The sequence below is a fragment of the Notothenia coriiceps genome, unplaced genomic scaffold (genome assembly GCF_000735185.1).
Source record: "Notothenia coriiceps isolate Sejong01 unplaced genomic scaffold, NC01 NC01_scaffold00028797, whole genome shotgun sequence".
NCBI classification, from domain to species: domain Eukaryota; kingdom Metazoa; phylum Chordata; class Actinopteri; order Perciformes; family Nototheniidae; genus Notothenia; species Notothenia coriiceps.
In genome coordinates, this window is record NW_011361498.1 from 372,083 (window position 1) to 398,707 (window position 26,625).

The 26,625-nt window shown below is 41.9% G+C and overlaps 4 protein-coding genes across 5 annotated transcripts; 2 read left to right on the forward strand and 2 right to left on the reverse strand.

Moving 5' to 3' along the window:
- Positions 1 to 1,565: 1,565 nt before the first annotated feature.
- Positions 1,566 to 4,251, forward strand: ucn3l (urocortin 3, like). The gene is made up of 2 exons (XM_010786079.1): positions 1,566 to 1,735; positions 2,071 to 4,251. The coding sequence occupies exon 2, from the start codon at positions 2,081 to 2,083 to the stop codon at positions 2,537 to 2,539; it is 459 nt and encodes a 152-aa protein (XP_010784381.1). The 5' UTR covers positions 1,566 to 1,735; positions 2,071 to 2,080; the 3' UTR covers positions 2,540 to 4,251.
- Positions 4,252 to 4,460: 209 nt separating this feature from the next.
- On the forward strand, positions 4,461 to 11,679 carry copg2 (COPI coat complex subunit gamma 2). The gene is made up of 24 exons (XM_010786080.1): positions 4,461 to 4,576; positions 5,121 to 5,173; positions 5,451 to 5,531; positions 5,648 to 5,719; positions 5,840 to 5,919; positions 6,081 to 6,156; positions 6,326 to 6,418; positions 6,550 to 6,636; positions 6,786 to 6,943; positions 7,330 to 7,463; positions 7,569 to 7,636; positions 7,880 to 8,068; positions 8,267 to 8,362; positions 8,538 to 8,781; positions 8,971 to 9,046; positions 9,192 to 9,295; positions 9,472 to 9,597; positions 9,675 to 9,743; positions 9,858 to 10,039; positions 10,204 to 10,333; positions 10,416 to 10,513; positions 10,615 to 10,753; positions 10,956 to 11,054; positions 11,323 to 11,679. The coding sequence occupies exons 1-24, from the start codon at positions 4,540 to 4,542 to the stop codon at positions 11,451 to 11,453; spliced, it is 2,622 nt and encodes an 873-aa protein (XP_010784382.1). The 5' UTR covers positions 4,461 to 4,539; the 3' UTR covers positions 11,454 to 11,679.
- An 18-nt stretch (positions 11,680 to 11,697) lies between these two features.
- On the reverse strand, positions 11,698 to 18,259 carry mest (mesoderm specific transcript). 2 transcript variants are annotated; one of them, XM_010786081.1, is made up of 13 exons: positions 18,038 to 18,259; positions 16,992 to 17,175; positions 16,438 to 16,517; positions 15,412 to 15,489; positions 15,154 to 15,290; positions 14,993 to 15,051; positions 14,237 to 14,277; positions 14,041 to 14,111; positions 13,842 to 13,943; positions 13,616 to 13,692; positions 13,443 to 13,518; positions 12,989 to 13,052; positions 11,704 to 12,291 (listed from the first exon to the last, which is right to left on the reverse strand). In XM_010786081.1, exons 2-13 carry the CDS (start codon positions 17,143 to 17,145, stop codon positions 12,163 to 12,165), a joined length of 1,068 nt encoding a protein of 355 aa, XP_010784383.1. In that variant the 5' UTR covers positions 17,146 to 17,175; positions 18,038 to 18,259; the 3' UTR covers positions 11,704 to 12,162. The 2 variants fall into 2 exon arrangements, with proteins under 2 accessions (XP_010784385.1, XP_010784383.1); XM_010786083.1 differs by lacking the exon at positions 13,443 to 13,518 and having other exon boundaries at positions 11,698 to 12,291.
- A 1,119-nt stretch (positions 18,260 to 19,378) lies between these two features.
- On the reverse strand, positions 19,379 to 26,179 carry LOC104958366 (plasma membrane calcium-transporting ATPase 1-like). Its single transcript, XM_010786084.1, has 3 exons — positions 25,931 to 26,179; positions 25,283 to 25,372; positions 19,379 to 22,709 (listed from the first exon to the last, which is right to left on the reverse strand). The coding sequence occupies exons 2-3, from the start codon at positions 25,370 to 25,372 to the stop codon at positions 22,308 to 22,310; spliced, it is 492 nt and encodes a 163-aa protein (XP_010784386.1). The 5' UTR covers positions 25,931 to 26,179; the 3' UTR covers positions 19,379 to 22,307.
- Between the last annotated feature and the right edge of the window lie 446 nt (positions 26,180 to 26,625).

Sequence of the window (26,625 nt, forward strand, 5' to 3'; positions counted from 1 at the left end):
TATCGCAAAAGGTGGCTCTTTGAAGTTGTATTGAAACAATCAAAATGCATTGTGTGTACCCCCTAAAGGTCTAACAAATTTGTTTTTTTTGTTTGTTTTTTCTGTTCACATTTAGTGTTTGGGCAAAGCTTAAATGATAACTTAAGGCAGCTTAAAGGGGCCCTATTTGCTCATGTTCAGGTTCATATTAGCATTGTGTGTCTCTACTGGGACATGTCTCCATGCTTTAAAGTTCAAAGCTCTTTATCTTGCTCATACTGCCTGTGCTGCAGCACCTCTTTTCACCCTCTGTCTGAAACCAGAGCACAGTCTGCTCTGATTGGTTAGCTGGCCGGCTTGACCAATGGACATGGACCTGGACCACATTAAACCATGGAACCAATAAAAGAACACAAATCAAAAAAAATTGTAATAGTAAGAACCTGTATTTCAACTATATTTCCACAAAGAAAGAAGTGAAGTATGTTGGTTCATATTATTTAACTTGTTAAACTTAAGACTAAAAACCAGACCTAAACTGAGCAGGAACTTTGAACATGTCACATTTCAAGTGACTAACAACAACATAATCCAGCATAGCATGAAAGTGATGTTCTCCATTGAAGCTAAAGAGGAGCGACTCATTCCATTTCAGAGCTCCGTTGCTGAGTGGAGGCAGGAGTGGGAGGACGTGTTTAGCACAGTGTGTCAGAGACTGCATTCTCCAGCTGTGCAGACTTACAGTCATATTAATCCCACGATGAAGTTGCTCATTAAAGTTTGACCCAACACCCTTTGATCCTCTCACTTCTGCAAACTTGGTTTTGACATGTAATTTACATCACTAGGTAGTTCCCATGTGTGTGTTGCGTCTACACTTAAAGTTGTATTTAAAACACATTGAAAACCATATTTAAAACTATTAATTGATTGTCAAAATAGTCAGATACACGTATTAAATAATGCAATTATTCTTGCTGAATTTACAATAACTGCAAATATATGGGAGGTGTGTGGTGCAGTGGGTTGTGCGTTGGTGTTCTGAACAGGTTCAAACCCCACTGCAGTCAGCATGTCATTGTGTCCCTGGGCAAGACCCAAATTGCTCCTGTGGGGATTGTCCACAGTATTGAGTATGTAAGTCGCTTTGGATAAAAGCGTCTAACAAGTGACATGTAATGTAATGTAATATAAGAAAGTGTTGCCTGAATGAGAACTGTCCATGGTTCTGAGTGGGAGCTTTTACTTGTTCTGAATGAGAACCGTCCGTCGTTCTGAGTGGGAATTGTCACTTGTCCTCAACAAGCAATCTTATGTCATAAAACGAGAATTTAATGAGGAGTAAACATACCGAAAAAGGATCAGGCTGCAAGAAAACAAGTGTTTTGTTGTCTCTGTTGTCGTGATGCCTTTTGTTCACCGACAGGAGGTCACGTTTAACAACTTTTTTCAATGTACCACTACATCACTGCATCACAACCAATGGGATACTGGAGAGCAGACCAACATGTGAACGGGGATGACGTTGTTGCTGGCGTAGGGCTGCAGTTTGGTGGCTCCTACTAAATGAATGCAGAGGGAATGGACGAGCATGACACGCTGCCGGTCGGACAGTGCGCACTGCTGACCTCCGCTCAGTATCACTTCATCGGGATTTCTTATCACACTTCACTTCAGAGGATTTCTGCCACTTTGGGTTTTCTTCGCAGGGATAGTGTTGGGTGACCTCTCTAACTGCATTCTTAGGACACGAGTGGTAAGTTGTACACACATTATTACCTGTTTGTGACCCAATTAAATTACATTATCTGTTTTCAAACATATGTTTGATGAAAACACAAGCTGAACTTGATCTGAACTATCGCTCGAATGTTATAGAACCATATTGCTTTTGAGAGAATTAAGAAGTAACATTTTAGTTGTTATGTTAAAACTAAATAAGACCTGCATTATTCTCATTCCGTTTGCTGTTACTTACTTTAAGATTAATACACTTAATGCGTGAAATAAAATATATTCTTATGATGAAGTGTTAGGGGGGAAAGTAAACATGTTTTCTTCCCTCTCCCTATTCTCCTTTGGGGGTCCCAGAGGACTCAGCATGCTGTCCTCCCTGAAGACCCTGCTGCTGCTCTCGGTCCTGTGCACGCCGACCTCCAGCCTTTGCCTCCGCCTTTACCACACCCGCTCCAACCTCCTGTGCGACGACCAGATGGATGTGGGGGTCCAGAGTGACGAGGAGGAGCTCCCTGTCGACGGCTGGGGGTCCCTTCTGCAGTCCGCAGAGTACCTCTCCTCCTCCACCTCCACTTCTGCCGAGTCCAGCCGGGAAAAAAGGACTTCAAGTCCCGCGAACTACCGCTTCGTTAGCCGGACGAAGCTCAGAGAGCAGCTTCTCCGAAACAGCATCAAAGGCGACCGAAGGAGCAGGCTGACCCTGTCTCTGGACGTCCCGACCAACATCATGAACGTCCTCTTTGACGTCGCCAAGGCCAAACACATGCGCGCAAAGGCGGCCGAGAACGCGCGCATGCTGGCTCACATTGGCAGGAAAAAGTGATCATGTTGGACAACTTCAGATGTACATTATCTGCCATGACCAGTGTTGGCCTCAAATGTGATGCATTATTCACTTTCAAAGTGTACGCTTTTGATTTCTTTATCTCTGGAAGATTGTTATATTTCCACTCACAGTGCAGGTAAAAGAAGCATATCTAAGAAAACTGAGTAACTGTAAAGTTTTTTATTTCTGTTACTCCAATGAAAACAAATGGGGAAACCTCCATCGGGACGTATGACCAATAGTTGGATGTAAAATCTTTACATTGTGACAATAATTGGCATATAAATATCTTAAAACTGTCAAATGTACAAATTGTTACTCATAAATTGACTCTTAAATGGAGACAGAGTGTTTTATAAAAAAGATTCAAGGTGAGAATAATCCATGTGTTTCTTATGCTCTAAAATAAGTGTTGTAGCAATAAGCAATAAGGAAGTAATTTGACTTGTATCAAGATAATTGTGTTTTAAGAGAACATGGATGTGTTTTAAATTTGAATGAAACACTTGAAATGGTCTCACCTTTCAGATCTGAAAAGAAGACTTGAAACAGATATGAGTATGAGCTGCAGCAAAGCAGGACTGCATACAATTTAAATAAACCCTTAGTTTCTCTGTCTGTAAAATGTATGTTTAATATGGTCAGTTGCCCGGGACTCATCAAATTTTAAAACATGAACTAAACAAAAAAGAACAAAGCTGTTTTCAGTATCAATTATTACATCCTTAGCGAAATATGGTGTGTTTTGTAACTCTGTTGCATAATCATAACATTAGATTTTATAGTATGATGTTTTTCTCTCTTTGTTGTTTGATTTATTTAAGAAGATTGCTGTTCTGAAGTTCAGATGGGAGCCTATGATGAATCCAGGTTTGTGTAACATCATCAGGAAAAACACTGAAATACTGTACAAACCAACTGCAAGATCATGACATACAGTAAAATGCAAATGCATGAGAATGTAGTGTTCATCAGATGTCTGTTATTTTTATACGCAAAATAAAGGATTATTTTTCCTCAAATAAAGCAGATGCGATTTACTACATTTAACTTTTTGTACAGACAGCATTTTAAACAATTGGGTAGGCTACATAGAATATTCCTTGAAATCATTATTCCTTTACAATTGATAAGGCTAGTAGACACTGACTGATACATCAGAAGCCTATCATGTACGTTTTTACAGCATGGCCATTATATAATAATACAAAGACAAAAACAGAATATCTTTATCATTTGAAGTCTCAAATACAATGATCAGTATCAGTCAGGCTATAGCATAAATTCCTTATTACGCTGTCAGTGGATGAGAATTGTTCTTTCTCCACTGAACTGAATACTTCAACAGCTATTTGGCTTTTATAGATGGGGTGATGGTCTCCTTTCTGGCAAGAGTCTCAAAACAAGGATGCAATGGCGACATCTTGTGGCCATTTAAATGATTTCGACTACTGTTTTGAGAAATTATTATTTCTCCGTTGCTCCCATGTTGGGCCACTCTCAGTTCTCTTTGGTCCTCCTATACTTTCCCATGCCCAAATCTTACTCAAAGTCAAGGATGAATTAGCAAGCAGGCATATCGTTCTATTTTCACTGTGCAATATAATTCACATTTATCTAGCAAAACTCAAGCAAAAATATATCAGACATTTGATATGTTATGTAGCAGTAAGGAGGCTCTTCCATGATCTATGGAGCATTTTTCTCAGTTGGAAAAAAGAATATGTTTAAATATTTGTGTCACCAAATCTAATAAAAGAGTTACTTACTAAACATGTGTGACTTGGTTTAAATCCAGTATGAACTATAGGTTCATTCACTCTCCTGTATAATGTAGTTTGTCAGCAGCGCCCTCTGCTGGTCAGGACGTAAAATGGTTCATGCTTGTCTTCGTTGACGTGGACGCTTCACCCGGAAGTGAGTTTTCATTTTGGCTACGTGGAAGTAGCTTCTCTTCTGACCGAGAGCATCTCGTCCGTCTGCTCCATTCCGACAACATGATTAAAAAGTTTGATAAGAAGGACGAGGAGTCAGGTAAGAGCACACAGTTATTAATGTAAACAGTGAAAACGTTTGTAAAACGCAAATTGTGTGTGGACTGACAAGAGGTTTGACGCGTTGGAAGCTAACAGAGCTAGCCTGGAACAGCTAGCCGGCTAGCTAAAGTTAACAGGAGGTATTAAGATGTCGTTTAACCGTGGCTTGCATGTTATTTTATATGTATGTAACAGGTATCGAAGGTAAATTTTAAACCGATTATCAGTTGCATTCAAATGTGTTCGCGCTATTTTAACACCAGATAGCGAAATGTAGCGTTAGCATTGAAGTGTAGACAGTGTCAGCTGGATGTTATGATGTGTTGTTTAGACGTTTAATCTCTGAACATGAGTTCACAATGTAGATGAGTGAATCATGCTGCAGGGATTCTTTAATCCAAGGGAGATATGTCTTCATGTATTGCTTTGATTAGTATTATATTTTGGATTGAATATATGTATCTTAGACTGGCGTCCTCTCGGCGTGCAATACTGCAATGCTTTAACTACAACCTCTCCAACTGTTCTGTTCTGACATTTAGGGAGTGGGTCCAACCCTTTCCAACATCTGGAGAAGAGTGCCGTGTTGCAGGAGGTAATTTCCCCTCATAATATTTGTTAAAAATGTACAATTCTACCTCTATTGTTTATTGCTTGTGTCCGAATGTGTGTAGAATTACCCAACATTATTTATTGAACGTTTTCTTTGTATTTTGATTCAGTGTTTTTATATGTTACTTGTGTGCAAAAATAATAAACAAACCAGTAATCAAATAAAATGTGTTCTGCTGTTTATATAAGACAAAAAGCATCAGCCAAAGAAACAATATCCTTGCCATTGAAATGAATGAAGGTGTCCTCTGTGTTCTCAGGCACGAATCTTCAATGAGACTCCTATCAACCCGAGGAGATGCCTCCACATTCTCACCAAGATCATATACCTGCTCAACCAGGTAAAAAGTAGTTCCTTTTAAAAGGAACACTTACTTTTTTGACATGTATTTAGTTTTGTTTGTCCCCCCAGCTTAACATCAAAGGTCTCTCTTTGTCTTTTCTATGTTTTATTAAGGGGGAGCACTTTGGGACCACAGAGGCCACCGAGGCCTTCTTTGCGATGACCCGGCTCTTCCAGTCCAATGACGTAAGATCTCATTCATTCAATTATTAGTTTGGATACTAAGAGATTTACTTATTCTTTTTCATTTGAGCATCAGTTTGTAGTGTTTAAGTTCAATAAGTTCATACTTTCTTTCTCTCTTAGCAAACCCTGAGGAGGATGTGCTACCTGACCATCAAAGAGATGGCCAACATCTCTGAGGATGTCATCATTGTCACTAGCAGGTTTGTACCATGACGTTAAATGACCTGTGTGAAAATACTGATATATTGAGCTCTTATCCTTCAGTACTTAATCTGGTTGACAGACAAGGCATCTCAAACTATATCACGTATGAGAACAACTCTGTTATAAATATGTTTTCTCCTTGTGTGATATCTTACAGCCTGACCAAAGACATGACAGGGAAGGAGGATGTGTACAGAGGACCTGCTATCAGAGCCCTCTGCAGGATCACTGATGTGAGTCCTGCTTCAGCTTGTTTTCCCTCTCCTGTTGCCCCATCTCTCGCTTCACATTGTCATATCATGCTATACAGGAGAGCTCCTGTATATATTATATATACATATTTAGAATATCATTTAGATGTGAAGCATTGTTTTATTAAAACGTTCCTTGTCTTCCCCACAGACCACCATGCTGCAGGCCATTGAGAGATACATGAAGCAGGCTATTGTCGACAAGGTGCCCAGTGTGTCCAGCTCAGCCCTGGTCTCCTCACTGGTAAGACAAGGCACTGTTTTACATTTCTCTTACATATTCAAAGATTCTCCTGATGTGTTATGGTTCCATAACATTGAGATTCACTTGTCATATCATTGGGGTAATGTAGTCCTTTCTCTCTGTGTGTGCAGCACATGGTGAAGATGAGCTACGATGTGGTGAAGCGCTGGGTGAATGAGGCTCAGGAAGCTGCTTCCAGTGACAACGTCATGGTCCAGGTGTGTAGGAGACATTCATGTTAGTTTGAACACTTATCTGTTTGTAGAGGGAAGAGTAATATGTGAGTGTGTTCAGTTGGAGCAGATTATATATCACTTGTTACAGTTACATTTCAAAGTGTTGCTTGTATGTGTGTCCCTTGTCCCAGTACCATGCCCTGGGCCTGTTGTACCACCTGAGGAAGAACGACCGCCTGGCCGTCACCAAGATGCTCAACAAGTTCACCAAGTCCGGCCTCAAGTCTCCCTTTGCCCACTGCATGCTCATCAGGATCGCCAGCAAGCTGCTGGACGAGACGGAGGGGGGGTGAGAAAAGATTTCAGATTCATTCATTTAAATGATCATGATATTACAAAATATACAATATAATTATATATTTCCTAGAGGCGTCAAAAATAAAGTACATTCTAATATTTAACAAATGTTTGATCTCTTAACATCTGCAACACAACTAAACGTATGATTTCTAAGTCATTTCTTAATGAAGAATATGGTGTTAAAAAAGTAAAGATAATTCCCCGGGATATAAATAAGGCCGTCCCCAGTATATTCTCCATCCTATCATGGGCCCTTGGATGAGAAAAAAGAACCTTTTGCTCTCGTAGACAAACACAAACATCTCAGTAGTCATAGGACAACATGATGCAAACTGCAGGGTTAATGAGTACTGAATTCTGCCTTTTTATTTCCAGGCACGACAGCCCGTTGTTTGACTTCATCGAGAGCTGCCTGAGGAACAAGAACGAGATGGTGGTGTACGAGGCGGCCTCTGCCATCGTCCACATGCCCAACTGTACGGCCCGGGAGCTGGCCCCCGCTGTGTCAGGTCAGGAGTTTACCCACATCTCAGTCCTCTCTGTTCTATCTGTATAGTGGGCTGTCAGAACAGAATGGTGTGTTCATGAGTCTCACTGTGGATGTCTTCCCACAGTACTGCAGCTCTTCTGCAGCTCTCCTAAAGCAGCCCTGAGGTACGCTGCAGTCCGGACCCTCAACAAGGTACAGCTTCATTCAACATCCTCCTTTACATGGCTTCTTTTATTTATGATGTGTAAGCATAGATATTTCAATTCAGATATAGTTTGTCATATTGCTGAGTTATTCAGGAGTTGCATTATGTAAAAGGCAGTGTTAGAGTGGTCCCTTTTGATGTCACAGCCAGATACATAAAGCATGCCTGAAAGTGCTTTTTTGTGATCCATCTGTTTTGACACACACTGACATGTTCCCTGTGTCCACTAGGTGGCCATGAAGCATCCATCAGCTGTGACTGCGTGCAACCTGGACCTGGAGAACCTGATCACCGACTCCAACCGCAGCATCGCCACGCTGGCCATCACCACTCTGCTGAAGACGGGCAGTGAGAGCAGCGTGGACCGACTCATGAAGCAGATCTCCTCGTTCGTCTCGGAGATCTCTGACGAGTTCAAGGTCAGACACTCACGTTTTAGCTTAGGTTGATCCTGTGTTTCTCTACAAACAGACAATGAGTCTTGCCATCAAATACTCTACAAATTAGAGCAAGGCATTAATTTCCTATATGAGATGCTCTTCTTCACCTGACTTTTTTGAATCCTGTTGTTATTGTTGTATTTGTCCCTAACCTGGCCCTGATGCTTGTTGTTCCAGGTGGTCGTTGTGCAGGCCATCAGCGCTCTGTGTCAGAAGTATCCCAGGAAGCACAGCGTCATGATGAACTTCCTGTCCAACATGCTCAGAGATGATGTGAGTGGATCATTTGCAGACTGCTGACCTTCACACTTGCTATAGAGCAAGTATACATAAGTGTTGATCAGTAGTCCATTTGTCCACAGATTGTGTATCGTGTTGCATATTACTTGATGAAGTCCTACAGTGTGTGTTTCAGTTGTGTTTAAGCCTGACCCTTCTCTCTCTGCAGGGGGGTTTTGATTACAAGCGGGCCATCGTGGACTGCATCATCAGCATCATCGAGGAGAACCCGGAGAGTAAGGAGACGGGCCTGGCCCACCTGTGTGAGTTCATCGAGGACTGCGAACACACGGTGCTCGCCACAAAGATCCTGCACCTCCTGGGCAAGGAGGGCCCCCGCACCCCCCAGCCCTCCAAGTACATCCGCTTCATCTTCAACAGGGTGGTGCTGGAGAGCGAGGCTGTCCGTGCAGGTGAGGGGGGGGGACTGTGGGGGGGTCAATGGGAAACATTTTAAGGAATGTCCATTTTTTACAATGGCAGTGGCTGACCTCTAACATCCATGTGTCTGTCAGTGCTACTTGCATGACATCTATGGAATACTGATTACTTTATTTCTATGGTCTTTTATAACCAGTTTAAACATTTGCTTCTTCCTTCAGCTGCTGTCAGCGCTCTGGCTAAATTTGGAGCTCAGAATGATGATCTGCTGCCGAGCGTCCTGGTTCTCATGCAGAGGTACTTATTTGAATTTGAGGAAAATACAAAGCAAACATATTTTAAAGTATTGGTAATAGACTTCTTAAATCTAATGAATCCCGTCCTCTACATCTGTGTTTGAATGGAATTGTGATGTCTGACTGTAACACGTTTGTTCTCCCAGGTGCATGATGGACAGTGATGATGAGGTGCGCGACAGAGCTACTTTCTACAACAACGTGCTGCAGCAAAAGCAGAAGGCTCTGAACGCTGCATACATCTTTAATGGTACACGCACACACACGCACACGCACACGCACACGCACACGCACACGCACACACACACACACACAATGTCTTGATAGTGTTGATGAGAGTTCATACTAGCTGCCTGTCAGAATATCTACCCATACGTTAGAGAGGTTTTTGCTGACTTTGTCTCCTCCCCTGTGTGCTGCTCTCAGGTCTGTCGGTCTCTATCCCCGGCCTGGAGAAGTCTCTCCACCAGTACACTCTGGACCCCTCAGAGAAGCCCTTCGACATAAAGAGTGTCCCTCTGGCCACCACTCCTCTCACAGAACACAAAACAGGTACAGGGTTTTTTAATCCTCAAATGAGAAGCCATCACTGAATCAGAAAGTTAAGTTATGTTTTTTATTCTTCCTAGAAATGGCCCCTATTTCCAGCAGCAAAATGCCAGATAAGTTGACCCCATCACGCCAGGACATTTATCAAGGTAAGATCAATAACTGTCTGTCCATCATCACATTCTAAATTAGACATTGATACTCACCTTTATACTTAAACCACAGTATTGTTTTAAACTGTCTCTGTTTTGTTTGTTTTACAGAACAACTGGCGGCCATCCCAGAGTTCCAGGGTCTCGGCCCGCTCTTCAAGTCCTCGGAGCAGGTGCAGCTGACGGAGGCTGAGACAGAATACGTGGTGCGCTGCGTCAAACACACCTTCGCCAGGCACATGGTGTTCCAGTTCGACTGCACAAACACGCTGAACGACCAGCTCCTGCAAAAGGTACCCGCTTTGTTTCATGAACATTTTGTTCAACTAACTTGAATGTTTCTGGAGATCTGGCTAGATACATCGTGCTGTTCTTAAATGACTCGTTTGAGTGATCTTACATAAAAGAGAGGAGTCCACGCAGTATTGTGATTGTGTTGTGTTGGTCTCTGTGTCAGGTCATGGTGCAAATGGAGCCGTCGGAGTCCTACGAGGTGATTCACTACACCCCCGCCGCTAACCTGGCCTACAGTCAGCCGGGGTCCTGCTACACCCTGGTGCGGCTGCCCGAGGACGACCCCACCGCCGGTAGGAACACGGAGAGGTTTTTGGGCTCTTTGAGCAGTCGCAGATTGATAAAGAATATTAAAGGTGTTTCCCTCTTCCTCAGTGTCTTGTACCTTCAGTTGTACTATGAAGTACCTGGTCAGAGACTGCGACCCCAACACAGGAGAGCCCGACGATGACGGTTATGATGATGAATACGTGGTATGCAATCACAAAACTAAACCAACAAGAAGAATGAGCTTCATTTGGTGTTTGTTTGTCAATGTGAATCCTATTCATCTTGTTTCCCTGCCCCTCTGCAGCTGGAGGATCTGGAGGTGACGGTGGCAGATCACATTCAAAAGGTTTTGAAATCCAACTTTGGAGCAGCGTGGGAGGAAGTGGGAGATGAATTTGAGAAAGAAGAGACTTTCGCCCTGGCGTCTGTACGGACTCTGGACGGTGAGTCAGAATCTGCACTTAGTACAACAAATCTATCGTTGAATATTTGACATTTTCATATTTGAGTTGAGATTCCATTTGTAGACTAGAGTCCAGTGTGTCAACCATAACAATATGCACTGCGCTTGTTAGTCAGTGTCATTGAAGATGTTTGCAGTAGATGAGTGTGCTGAGTGACTCATCTTTTGGTTTCCGTGTGCAGAGGCGGTGGGTAACATCATCAGCTTCCTGGGAATGCAGCCATGCGAACGCTCCGACAAAGTTCCCGAAAACAAGAACTCGCATGTCCTCTTCCTCGCTGGTGGGTGCTAGATGTGGAGTTGATTTCTTACATTTGTAATTTAGCCTTTATGTTTCTCATAACCAAACACCATTACTAAAGAGGCAGACTGAATTAAGATTCAGTTCAATTAACATCACTCAATAAGGATAATATACCGTCATAATTATTTCATCACTTTCTCACCTAACACTATTGAACACAAATACGTTTTGTTTTTTGAAACTATCCTGGTAAGCTGGGTTCTGTGATTTGATTGGCCGCTGACAGCTCTCCCCTCTCTTCTCAGGTGTGTTTCGGGGGGGTCACGACGTGCTGGTCCGCGCCCGCCTGGCCCTGGCTGACGGGGTCACCATGCAGGTGACGGTGCGCAGCAGTGACGAGACGGTTGTCGACATCATCCTGGCGTCCGTGGGCTAAGCCCCGCCCCCCTCTCTGCACCACAAACTGTCATCACTTTCCACAGCTCTAATGATTAAATATATTATGTTATTATGCTGACACGATGCGACCTGGAAGATAACATACATTGTATTACTTCTAAAATGTTTCTTCAGTTTCTTTTACTGTCTGCTGGTCCCCATGTTTTGTTTGCGATAAGAACATTCTTCGGACAAATCTTCAATAAATTCTGTCTGTCAAAGTATATCGAGTTCCATTAACATTTTTTTTTACAAAACTAGTTTTATTTGGAGAAAATGTTGACATTTCGGCTTTCATTGACATCAGGAGAAATGTAGAAAATCATATCAAAATTCATTCAGAATGCATACAATTAAAGGACAAACTGACCATTTCCCACAAAGTGAAATAATCACAGACCCAACAGAACTTTTAGTGTTGTGCTGAAAGAGGGTCGATAAATGAACCTCTGGCATCACCAGAATAGTCATTCAGTACAATGAATGTATTTATAGCTCACATTTGATGTCTCCTGGTAGTAATTGACATTTAGGGACTGATGCTGGTAAACTACTGGTGATTACATCTCAATCTGATGAAGCATTACTCCTGGATGCAATCATCAAAAAAGGTCTCAGCACCACATGTGACCATTTAGAAATTAATTGGGAAATACCAAACAGCTTGTTAAGGGTGAGAATTCATTCATGATCACAGGTTATTGCATTTAGTATCTTTTCAGAAAGAGTGAATGAAATTGAAATATGCATTGAGGAAGCCGGTGGGATCCTCCAGCTGAGGGTAGTGACTGATGTGTTCGTCCAGAATGGTGATGGTGGACCTCTGGACCAGCTTCCTGCAGAACAGGACACGTGTGTCAGTGAATGACATTAAGAGAAACAAACACACAACAACTATTTAACACATTGGTGGTCTAGTGGTTTAAGACACTGACTCAGAGACCACAGTATTTAAATCAAGCTTTATCTGAAATCAGTTTCTGTTTTTTTTTCTTAATCTCCCTACTAAAATGCTCCAAACATGAAGAAAAAGGCAAATGTCAACATTTGTTTGTGCATAAGTGTTGCCTCATTATTTGCATCCAAAGAATACATGTAATTTAACCAAAATAGTGAGTATTTCTGACTACAAGTTTTAATGTGAGGACACTCACATCTATCTCTCCTCTTTGGTGTAGTGGTAATGTCGTTGACTTTTAGTTTTAAAGGTTTTTGGTTCGAATCCCATCCAAAAAACATATTTGGAAACTAGGCAGTAGAATGAGCAACCAACAACAACAAAAAAGCTACAAAAACCCCTGAAATAATTAGAATAAACATTAACATTTTTGTGATCAAAACCTAAATGTAAACTCATTCATAATCATTAGATTCATAAAAATGTTCCCATAAATGTCCACATTTTGTCATATGTGGGAAGTTTTTAAATAACGTCTATCTGTTGTTCAGCTCCAAAAGAAAGTATGAGCAGAGAGCGGAGTGTCTGTAAAGAGGTTTCAGACACGGATTAAGAATGAAAGGTTGGGCACTCACTGGTAAAGACGAATGAACTGGGGATGAGGGTTGACCGGGTCCAGGGGTCCGTAGATCATGTGCACTGAAACACAAGAGGGAGGAAACAGGTCATGGAGGGAGGAACACTGAGAGGAAGGAGAGATACAAAATGGAGTTCTTCAAAGAAGATAGTTCAAATTGGAATAGCAAATAAAAGATCTGGATATGAGGTCTAAAAGCTAAATGAGTTATATGATATACAAATTAGAATGAATTGGATTTGATTTATATGTTGCAGGACGCCACATTCTTTTTCTAAATCACCCGACACTTGAATCTCACATTTACTCACCGCTACAATGATTCAGAAGAATTGTCTCAGTGACTCTAGCTAAAGCCTTTAGCCTCATTTACTATGAGGTCTGTGTCAGCAGCACACACACACACACACCCACCCACCCACACACACACTCACACTCCCACATACACACACCTCCCCCCTGAGCTCAGGATCACAGATGGACTACGAGGCTTCCTCTCACATGCTAAGCAGCTTAGCGTCCAGGACTCTGCACAACAGAGTTAATACATCTCAAGGAAATGTTTCGGCTGCACGAAATGACCCCCACCCTCTCATTCATCAACAAGGAGCAACTTTGAACTCACGTGGGACGAAGGTGGAGGTGAGCGCACCCACCCACCGCTCTCTGTGTTTTAATCTCTGGTTGATGTATTGCAGAATGCTGGGAGAAGGAGAAGATTACATGAGTTAGCAGCAACTAAAACAATTCATTTGAATGCAAAGAAAACAAATACACACACACACACACACACACACACACACACACACACACACACACACACACACACACACACACACACACACACACACCTGTCCAACACTAAGTTGCCGTCGTTGTGGCGTAGCCCCGTCCACATGTCCCAGAACTCAGCGTCTGTGGGCTGTGTGTAGGGCCCGAAAACGTCTCCAATCCTGACAGAAGACAGAAAACATTAAAAAAAAGAACATTAATGCAGTTACAACATAGATTTTAATCTCATCATTTGGAAGAAAACGCTGGTTCTCTTACCCTTTTTGGAAGAGCATATAGTTGGTGAGACGCGTCAGAACTGGAGCCAGGAAACTGGAGTCCTTCAGAAGCTTTGAGAGACAAAACAACCTCTCAGTTAAACCTTTGAGAGCCAAACCCACACACCAGATTACCATTCAAATCTTACATTACACAATTCCACATGAGATGAATGGTAGGATCAAAGGTGACTCACCCTCTGCAGCAAACGTGGGTAATGTGTTTCTGGGAATAAACCTGAGGGAAATAATACATTCAGCACTGAGTGTGACTTTCAACACATAGCAAACTGATTTAGGTTACATTATTATTTTTACTTTACTATGAAACTCAAATTGCCCTTTTTGTCATACCAAAAGTAAAGTCGACAACTTACATACAAACTACCAAACATTTTCTAGATTTAGCTTCCAAATTGCTTTTATCAAGAGATAAAAGCAATTTGGAAGCTAAATCTAGAAAATGTTTGGCCGTGTTATGCATGCCCACTGCACCTGGTGGAAGCACGCACAGCGTAAAGCACTAACAGACATTTCAATGATTTGTTCGGCAAAGTTAGGTTTGGAAACGGTATCATTTCCTTTTTGGCGGGCATGCATAACGCGGCATAACACCGGAAACTTTGGCGCTGTTCCGAGTTTGTTCTAATCTGTCAAAATGACGGACTGCTTTCAGATTTTTCCGTCATTGTCAAAAAAAATAATGTTACAACGGAAAATATTCGGTTAACGCGACCTCTGGTGTGAATAAAGTTTTACAGGTGTTAAGTGTATTCATCAAGGACTTTCTTTCTTTTTCTTCTCTTTAAGATGTCAAGGTAACCCAGGATGAGAGAGGAATATAGAGATGTTCTTTGTGGATGAAGCCTTCCTTTAAGAACTGATTACAGAATATAAGAGCCCCAGTCTTGTTGCTGTAAAGCTGCTAACTACAACATGCCCAAAGACAGTACCTCCGTTAGAGAGACACAGGCTGTTGAAGGTCAGGTGACCTGTGCGGTTTTGGTCACTTCTGTTCAGCAGCAGGACAGAGAAAACACAGAGGAGGGGGGGGGGGTTAGCTCTTTAACATTCTACTCTGTTATCAAATGTGTTCCCTGGCACACACACAGACCTGTAGAGCAGCTCCAGGGCCACGGTGTCTCCGTAATCGTGGGACATCACATTCACTCTCTGGTGGCTCAGACCCAGGTGAGCCGCCAGAGCCTCCACCACACTGGCCTGCTCGAAGATGGAGTACTTGTGGGGTCTCTGGGGGGTCCGGCAGGAGGAAACACGTCATGAGTCAGTGAAGTTATAGATCATCAAGCAGGACATGTGTTCATAATTGCTTCATCTATAAAATAGAGACATTTGAACTGACACTACTCACAGGCTTGTCACTAAAGCCGAAACCCAGGAAGTCTAGTGCAATGACTCGATGGAAGCGCTGAGTGAGGGGCTCCCAGATCTGTACAGAAAAACACACATTAACTCTCTGGTCAAACACATTATTTGTAATTGACAAATACATAACACACACAGATAGATACATAGATACTGAAAAACTAAACAGGGGACCACACTCCTCCACATTTACAGCCTTCTTATTACATTGATACATTCCATTTCTCCTAGCCTCGTTCACAGAGCTCTGCTTTAGTCCTCAGACAGTAGGTCAGTCTTTACATAGCATACATTTCTTCTACAATGTCGAGTCACTGACCCAGGCCAGGAGGGTCACCTTTTAACCTGTATCAGGATTTTTTTTAAAGATAAGAGGTCTTCCTTTCCAATGATACTATCTGGAATCAAGCCTAGGTGCACAGCCCTGAGGTCACAGGGACTCTTATACGTTCATATGTCTTCCAGAGTCTGAGTAACCCCTGAGTTATTGGGATGGAACTGTCCACATTGTCTCACACAGTACTACTCTCTTCCCATTTGTTTATTTGTAATGTGTGGTTTAATGTCCTTCCAAGTTCCTTCCATCTTTTGGAGCTAGTTAAAGTATGTTGTTTTCAGCATAGAATGCCAATCACTCTCAGACGACTCAATGTTAAACTCTCCCTCCCACTTCATTTTCACATATAGGTTACTTCTTCCATATGTTTTTTTGTTAATTGCTATAGAGACCATTTCTGAGGGGGTTTGATGAGACGAGTCTGCCAGAACTCCAATTACTTCATTGCCTTCTATTGAGATTCTTTTTTTCATTTCTGTGTCATGGAAATGTTATAGATATTTGAACAGGTCCCTGTTTTCTAGCTCAAACTCTGAAATAATCAAATGTTTTTAAAGGAGTGTCTCTCTACGAGTCTAGTCCAGCTAACCCAATCAAAGTCTTTTCAAGCGTGAAAACGACATCTATGCTTTTTAACGGTGCTTCGGTGTGTTTCACTAGCTACTGATTGCGTACCTTGTTCCAGTCGAAGCTGGAGGTGGGGAAGCCGTGCAGCAGAATGATGACATCAGAGCTTCCCAAAGCACCGGAGGAATCTGGTTCAGGGAGAGAAGACATTTACATGTGTGAAAAGCACATGTGGGGAAGGGATGGATGCATGGTGAAAAAATAAATAAACAACATTATAACTAAGAATATGATCAGGTCTCTCAGAAGCACACCGCTTAGCTCATAAGACAATAGACAATGTGACATTTATATAGATTGAACAATTAGTCGATAAAGAAAATTAAAACTTGAACATTTAATGGCAACCTCTATGGTTATAAGCTCTAGAACAGCCGGGAAATAAAGTGCATCTCTTTGGGTGTTGGACTGTTAGCCAGTCAGACAAAACGTACGATGTCTCTTATAATGGCTGTTTTTCACTTGATTTGGATGTTAAAATAATATTCGTGAATTGAAAACGTAATGAAGCCCTGGTCAAAGTAATATTCCATTACACTCCTGACTACCCGTGTGTGTACATTAACCCCAGCACTGTGACCGAGGACACATTCCAAACTCACCTCTGTAGAAGATCTCCCTGCCTCTGAAGTGGAACACCTCCCCCGCACTGTGCCACTTCTGAAGGGCGGGGGACAGGTGGGGGGGTGGGATGTGAAGGTAGACAGCCATCAGTGGGATGCAGATCAAACCCACATGCACCCACCACTCTTTCATGTTGAGCTCAGCGGTGTCGCATTCCTGCCTCTAGGAGAGGATGGGTCCCATGCAACAGTATGGATTAGATTAGATGTACACCATTGATCCCAAAGTGTTGTTTGTTACAACAGCGTTGAGTTCAACAAATAAACAGTGTATGTTTACATATCAACAGAATTCAGTTAGATATCCATAGAGTATCAATAAAATAAACACAATAAAACACACAGAATCATTTAGAATACACTAAAATAGGCCAGCCTGGTTTAGCATACTCACATTTATTCATATTACTTAAAAATGTCAATAACAGTCTCTATAGTATATTCATATTTATAGTGTATAGTACTGTCTTTTTTGGACCTGATCTATAGTATATTCAATTTCTATACTGCTGTTTATAATGTCTAGATACCTCCTTATACTGTTCATAGTGTAAATACTGTCAGATGTATATTTGTATTATGCAAATATCACTGTAGCCTACTACTTGTTCTGCATTTCTGGTTAAATGGTAAGTGCCTTTCGTTGTCTTAGTACTCTGGACAATGACAATAAAGTTGGATCTAATCTAATCTAAAATAATGAGGAATAGGTCATATAACTCCATACAGGTGAGATCTGGCTGCCTTCTCACCTATATTGTTGACATTACTATACAGCACGATCATCCAATGTGCATTGTGTGGCGTTCGGGGACCAGCACCAGCTGACAGAACATGCTAACTGAGCTCTAACACTCAAATAAGGATACAACGTTACAGTAAATTAGCTTAACATTAACGATTTTAAGGGGGGCATTCAATAACGTCCAACTCAAGAGGGAAACACACAGCTTCCCCTTCACTCATTCTACAACACGGTGTGTTAGTTTTGAGAGGCTGACAGTGTAGCACACTGCAGTACTTACAGAAACGTTACGACCTGTGGTTTGCAGACCTTCGGCCGGTGTCAGAGTCCATTACGGCAGAAGGGATTCCTGCAGAGCGGAAAGGAACCTCGGTAAGAGGAAGAAGAGTGTAGACGTCTCACTCAGTTGCTAGGCAAACTTAATTGTCCTAGCAGCGCAATGGGTTGTGGTTGTTTTCCCGACCGCATGTGAAGAATGCGACCCCGAGTGACTCATCTCTACAATCTTTGTTTAAAGGGCTACAAGCAGAGGTCCAGAGATAAGTCGACTGCCCTCTGGTGGTGTGGCTGTGCAACGACAACTGATTTTGTGTTTCTAAATTCAGTTTATCAGATCATACATCGATAAATCCTTTAGCAGGATCAGATGATGAATTTATTGGTAACAGCTTTTATCATATAGGCCTATTAATAATTCCAAAGCCCCTTAAAAAATTAAATGTATCTGTAGGCTATAACATAAAACATCGAGTAAATAAGCAACAATGTGAAAAGGAAAATCAAACTCACAAAAAATCGAATCCTAAAATGTATTAATAAAGTTACGCACTACATAATAGTGAATGTGTGTGTGTTGGCAGACTGACAAACACACATATGTCCTCACAGAGCGAGCAGGTGGACAGCTCCTTTGACCTCCGATGCTGGAGGGTTTCATAGAGGGAAGGTACTAAAGCAGCTGTACAGATGTTCCTCCATCATAGATCAATGCAGATTAGCTGACTCCTGCAGTGCAGATTCTGTCTGGAGGGTAATGGACAGCGGCTGTTTGCAACAAGCAACAAACCGTGCGCTGGCACGCATGTGCATTATGGGTGTGCTCTAGTACTTTAACAAATAGCACACTCATGGATGTACAGTACACAGAGAACACTACACTCATGGATAATCCGCCAACGCAGCAGTCTGCACAGATACAATTTGGGTTCAATTAATCAGATGAGAACTGCCAACAAAATATTCTGCAAAATAGCTTGGACTTTAAAATATAACTACATTAATTAATGTACTCTCATTACCACACAGAAACTTGGCAGTCTGAAATTATTTTATAAATCCCCTTAGGGACTCCATACATTTATACTATATTTTTGTATCACATTTTTTAGATATATTTTATAATAATCAAAATCTACAATATATATATTTTTGTATCAGAATTATTTGAATAAAAAAAAACATGACATGAGATATTAAATAATTCCAGCCATTATTTACAATGTAAATAATCTGACAGAAAGCTCTCTAGCTCACGTATTAAAATATATTAGAAGGTAAATTCACACTATATTTAACAGTGATTCGTCCGCTTTGTCCATTAGCTGATGATGATGATAATGAGTCAATTAAACAGTTACTTTATTGTGTGAAAATCACTCTCACAAAAGCCAGAGATGTTAGCTTGCAGAAATGTAGACGACCACATTTGAATGCATGACTCCACTCCATAAATACTGCATGGGAAATGAAAAACATGGCCCTGCAATTAGGCTAAATACATTTTTTATTTTTAAAAACCATACACATTACTCGACAAGTTTCAAATGTAAATCCAATCACGATATCCATTTAAAATGCTCAAGATAAACAGACATGAAGTACTTTTATTTCCAAATGTTAAAAGATAAAAAAATAATCCATAAAACAGATGGAAAAACATTCATTCCCACTACAGGAAGAAGCTACAGAACAAACTCCTCATGTGGATTCCGCTTGCCTTTTCAATTTCTCACTTTGTATGCAATCCCAGCTGCTATTTTATCATCTGTAAAAGATATCAATCTAAGTGTTTCCTCAGAGAACGTTGTGATTTAACATCTCCACGTCCTGTCCACGGCCCTCCAGGTGGAGACGGCCAGCCGGCAGCAGGACAATCTGCAGCCTGCTGGCCCAGCTCCTGTGTGGGTGACAAGCACCGTCCTTAACATTTAATTAAGCGTGTTAATATACAAACTAAAGAGGCCTGTTCTCTTTCACACCGATTGCACCCTGAGATGAATATTCCAGAACACACATTTTAGTGGCCAAAACCCTCCCCATATAACGTGATTGGTGTCAAATCATCCAAAATTGGTTTAGTACGATGAAAGGTATCATCGGTATTGTCATAAAAATACAAAGGTATACGTTTTATTATGATTTGTATCAAAATTGTTTTCCCCAAGGAACGCTATGAAATAAAGTACCCTGTGCAGATAGATACCAGTGTATGCCTAGTCTTTATTCTTGAAAAATGCACATGTCCAATTCTTTAGCGTTTCCAGTACATCAGGTGTCAAAAATATTTTACAAACAAACCAAATGCAGCAACATTAATCCATGTTGAAAGGAGTCTTATGGACAGGGTTCAAATCAAAAAAAGAGACCAAAAAAAGAAGCCTTCCCCCCCCGTTTTTAAATGTCAACAAACCAGAACTCGGAGGAGTTAAATTAAGTTTTCCCTAAGGCATGACTCAAAAGATTGATGAAATATGAAAATAATTCACTTGCTTTTTTTTTTTTTAATCAAGACATTTTTTTGCTATCTAAATACACAAAGTCTGAAGTTAAAAAGGTTCTTTTGTTATAGATTCCTTTTAAATTAAATATTTCCTCTATGCCTGAGTCAACAAATGTTAATATTATACATTGGCAGGGGGGTATGTTTGCTGAGATAGACAAAAAGTAAAAATGAAATGCACTGGTTTAAAACAAAGAAAAACCAAAGATAACCAGGGGCCATATTTACCAAGCATCCAGAGAGCGAATGATTCACAACTGGCCCAGAACCATCAGAATGAAGCGGATTGGTCCTACGCTTAGCTGTAGGAGTAACAGTGTTTATCTGAGGAGTTACCTGCAGGCGGGAAATGCATCGTCTCAATTGTTTTTGTAGCCAAGGCACATTCAAGTTTAGTGTGAGTGAAGAATAAATAGGAGCACTTGCTGAATACAGCAATACTTTGAACAAAAAGGTGATTTTAGTAGTGTTTTATGAGCTGTGGATAAAATCAATGTTAGCCTTGCATGCATAAATTAGCCACACACCCATGAGATTTCCCTGCATCAAATCTTTTAAATCTAACTACTACAAGAAGACATTTTACTTTACGGTGCAGTGTGTAAAACAAAACAAATCTAAAGAACTTCTACTTCCTGCTGAAGCGACTGCAGGAGGTTAATAACTTCATTTCCGACTGCGAGGTAAGACTTTGTTTCAGCATGATATTGGTGTCAGTCTGAGATGCTTGCTAAAGATGGGCCCAGATATCTTCTTAACTCCCTTTAATGAGTGAACCTTTAACATGTGGAAATCCTTGAACACAAAAGAATGAATGAAAAGAGAATCCAGAACTCCAGAAGGTTTTGTGCACATGAAAACTATCGAAGAAATGGAAGAATATTTATAGCAATGTTAGTGGACAGAGGCCCGAATTGTCTTTCCCGTCGCGTCTCCTGTGAAAACTCCTCCAACCGTGGACCTCTTTTCTATACAAGCCTTAGTGTTTATCGGTTTGGCTAGAAGGTTCTACATGTATCTACAAATATATAACAAATAAAACTTGCAGGCAAAAATAGTTAAGTTTCAATAGAAACACCCTTTTTGTCCTGAAAATACAGCAGTATCTGAAATAATCCTCTCATTCATTTTATATTCTGTCTCAGTTTTCTGCATCATACATCAGGAAGCTCTTTTGCCTACAAACAGAAAAAAAGTATCTACAAACTTTGTAAACAGACCTGCTTTTTCCAAAAACATAAATAACTCAAAATATTAACAGCCAATGGAGCAGAAATAAGTTTTGAATGAGCAAGGGCCAAAGAGATAAATATACAACACCATTCAGATAAAAGAGAAGCGTAAAGGTTCTTTCAGAATTCTTACAGACGATCTTCAAGCCAGGAGGAGCACCCCCCCTTCTCAATTCAAATAATAATAATAATAATAGAATAATAAAAACAGGTCACTTTCAATCCGGGTTTATAATCACCCCTTGTTTACCGAGAAGAAATAAAAAGTGACCAAGGAGGGAGGGGGGAGGGGGGAGGGGTACAATAGAGTCCTTGTGTTGCAGCGGGGTAATAATAAGAACAACAAAAAGAAGAAGACCAAAGCATCCACACCAAGCCGTACATTCCTCTGAATGTTTGCTGTTCTGAGTCCAGCCAGCTCACACACGCTCTCCTTCTAGCCCTTCGCCTCTCTCTCCAAGTGTTCGTCGTTCCTGTTGTCTGCGTGGAGCTCCTCGTGGCGGGTAGACGGGTGGTGGAGACACGTGGCGGGGGTCAGATCAAAGGGAGGTCTCCAGGCTGTGTAGGGGGCTCCCCGGGGCCGAGGGGGTTCCTGATTTGGGGCCCTCTGGGAGGAGGTGGTTACCGCTCTCCACAGCGTTATTGTTCTGGTTTGGGGAGGGAGAGACCGGCGTGGCGGGGATGACGGTGGGTGCGATGGTGGTGTGGGAGGGTGTGGGTGAGGGCGGCGTGGGCGTGGTGTTGCGGGGGCTGGAGGAGTTGCGCTTGGTAGGAGCGTCGTCCTCGGCGTCGGTGTCATCTATGAGGGGAATATGGGGCTCAGAGTCCTCTATCCGGAACTCGGGGTGGTTCATGAAGTTGTGGATGGATGACCGCGAGTCGGGCTTATCCTGCCCGTCATAGAGGGAGATGGAGCTGCGGAATGCATTCACCACCCGGATCTGGAGGGAGGGGGAAGCGACAGGGAACACACCGTCAGTCACAATCAGTACGGATGTTTGTGCGTTTTAAATTTGGACAACATAAAAAACTGAAGGGCGCAGGTTTTCTTGGGTCAATAAGAGGTGAGTTTTAGGGGCAACAAATTCTGTGAGGGGGAGAACTCTCGTGCAGGTGTGCAGTTATGTCCAGTTGTTTAAATTCACAACTTGTAATAGCAGTTCACTTTAAGTTGGCTGCCCAATATTTGCCGAGACGTTTGCCTTCAAACCACCGAAAATTCATACTTGTATGGCAAAAAAGTGTAATGAGGAGCAGCCTATGTTCTTCAGTTCGATTCATTTGCCAATATACCAAAACATAAATGCAAAAATGTCACAATATTTTACATTTCTGATGGACAGAAATGATGCTAATGCTAATCAAGTATAACGAGCTAGACTTTAGCCATGACTCTAAGGAAAGTGTTTCGGAAGAATAGAAACCTCGAGTTCCATTCAGTAGAAATAAAACTGATACCTGACTGTAAGCTTGTAAAAACAGATATTCTTCAAATCCATTAAGGAAATCCTCCAATGTCTTGGGAAGGGTCAATCCAATGTCAAACCCAATGCAATGTATGTTTTTGTTTTGGTGAGTTCAGTTGCAAGGTGTCACAAAACACTTGGTGTCTGATTAATCAAAATGCAAAAAGGAAACTAAGAGACAAGAGGGATGTTGTTCTTTAGACAAGAACACATCCGAAGACAAGAGAGGACAGAGGCTGGACACAAGAGTTTACTTGGACATGCTTAGGAAAGAGTTGGGAGAGAAAAAAGGCAGGAAGAACAAACGACAAGAAAGTGACAGAGAAAGAAGGACAGACAGAGAGACAATGTGAATAGAGACAGAAAGAAAGACAGTTAAAAACAGACAGGGGAAAAGAGAGACAAAGGAAAGAGACAGAAAAGGAAGGACAGGAAAGAGAAGCAGAGGACAGAGACAGAAAAGGAAGGACAGGAAGAAATTGAAAGAGGACAGAGACAGAAAGAGACAGGAAGAAAGAGACAGAGACAGGAAGAAGGAAGGGGTGGTCAGTTACAGCTTATGTTTGTGGGGTAAAACAAAAAGCTGCGGCAGCCAAGCTACAAGCTGGTTTACGTGTCAAAAACAGCACAAAGAGAAAAACTCACAAACGAGACCAGAGAACTTTGAACCCATGCAGAGCGTGGCGCTACCTTGTGTTCAATGGTAGTAAACCTTTGAGTATAGCCCATGACACATTTCACAGAATCTAAAGGAGAATATGTGGGGAGTCAGTGGAATTCATTCTTTTCAGGCAACACATTGCCAGGTGGACACATACTGACAACAAACAAGTATTCAACAAGGAAAAAGACTTTGAGAAACTCAAGGAGAAACCTGAAAGGAAAAGTTCAGAGTTTAGAATGGAGGCAGGATCAGGGGATTCAGGGGGTCCCACCTGAGACAGAGATCTGAACGTTACTTAAATAGCATATTTTCCGACATGCCATGGGGGAAAAACAGTAGAACTAGTGTGAGTGTATCTGGGAAAGTCCCACGTTTTGACATCCAAGGGGCAAAGACATTTGTTCCACACTCGGGACATCTGTTAGACATTTAAGATCCACGGCTGGTCGGATGGTCTTGCCTAGGAAGATCTGAAAGAGAAAAATAGTCACCAGCCACACGGTTGTTGGAGCACGGCCTTTGGAAATACCATCATCAAATGATCCGTGTCCGCTCCCTATGTGGTGATGTCTCATGCAGAAAAGGGCTGCCAGATCTTACATAACTACACGCATCCAATGAACTGTCATATAAGCTGCTGGTCCACTACAGGGTGCGATTGGAGCCTCTCCCTTGCCACCCCCTATCTTTTTCACGGCCACAGCTGGAGGAGAAAAGCTCATTATTTCACTGACTGACAAGACATCCACTGACACTCGGATACATTATCTCACAGGAGGTCCCCATCTATGGTTTTTGGCCGTGATCATGGGCATATACTCAAAACATTTACCCAACTAGGGACTAGCGAGCTGCGACACAGACCCATGGGTGCTACAGAGGAACAGAGCACAAGGGGGGGGGGAAGCTACAGGCAAACCTGGTGACAGTCAATCCAGAATACAATGCTTGTCAAATATGAAATACACATCACCCCCCCCTGCCCTTCCCAACCTATGCCATTTCTAGGACTGAAGCAGAAGCAGAACAGAAAACATGATGACACAGAGATAACACTTTGACACTAGAAGCGACCTGGTTACATACACACATACATATATATATATATACAGCAGTGTTATCGAAGCAATATGGAAGATGTCTTGCTGGTGTCTTTTTTACATTACATGACATTTGAGGCATGAGAGAGTAAAAGTGTCAACGTTAGGTGAGAAGAAGAGTGGAGGAGGAAGATGTTAGGAAAACAGAAGAGGTAAAAAAAGTCTCATGCACTAGAGGAGAACACGCACTCACACCCCACAGTGGCAGAAGCGGTGTTGGCGGCAGTGGCAGTAGTGGTAGTAGTGGATAAGGCTACATGTGTAGGGCTAGAAACATTGGTTACATCGTGCTGTTGTTGGCTGGAGTTGGAGGCCTGCCGCCTTAGAGCCCCCTGAAAGGAAGTTCCACTCTGGAACGCACTCACTACATCCATCTGCAAAGAATCAGACAGCGTGACAGGAGAAAAGCCCAGAGGAAATAAAACACAACACAGCCAGAGGAGAGTGAAAAATAAAGAAAAGGCACCAGCAACAATAGAAAACATAACTTGGAAATTTGATTTAGGCATTATAGTTCAAAGAGAGAGAGAGTAAAGGGGGACGCTGGGTTTAAAGGCACTGATCGGAGGGAGCTCTGACCTCTCACTCTTTTCTCCGCAGAATCCGTCCATATTTCCAGGGAATAGCAATGCCAATACGCTTTGAACATTCAGCCGTTTTATCGTGCTTCCAATCCAATCGCTTCTCATCAGTACCTTCAAACTTGTCGTGTTTTAGCAGATTCAGAACGAGTCAAAAATAGCCCAGAAGCAAAACAGAAAATAAGAGGAAAGGCTTTTGTTTAAGGGCACAAGCCATTCTTTAAGAATGCCGAGAAAGAGAACATCGATTTTAAGCTGGAAGAGCAATAGAGTTAAAGGGTTTATGGCTTTTGATTCCCTTGGACTTTGGGGGTGTTGGTTTTGGTGCAGGGAGGGTCTGTGGATGGTTACCTGAGTCTGGATGCGGTTGAGGCCTCTGAACCAGAGGATCTGGCCTCGACGGAGCTCCCGCTCTGCGTGGTCGATCTCATCGTTGTCGTCCAGCTCGTCCAGCTCCTCGTCCGGGATCTCATCCTTCTGGGTGCCATGGCCCGCTGATTTCAAGAATTTTAAGCGGCTGGTAGGTATCGAGGAGATGACCTGGAACACATGAGTGTTTACATGAGCAGCACTGACTTGTGAAAATGTCAAACTCCTCCGATTGGCATTTAATTACGAGCTACGTTTCATCAGAGACATTAAACAGCCGGTGACCCTGAAAATGTCTGCCAGGCTCCATGGCAACGACAGCTGTACGTCATCTGGGTTTGCTCCGTGTCCAAGCTCATCCCACAGTGAGGTGACAGGCTTATAAATAAACACATTTTTGTAACAAAGCTAATCAAAAAGGGGATAATAATGATGTTCTAAGTTATGTTAACAAATTATTTCAATATGGTACAACAAATATAGACCAGAAATAATAATAAACTAAACATTTCAGTAATTTTTAAGCAAAAGTGCTGAAAATGATTTGATGTCTGATTTCAGCTTCCATCATGATTATTATATAATGTGTTTTATATATATACACATACACACACATATATATATATATATACACACACACACACACATATATATATATATATATATATATATATATA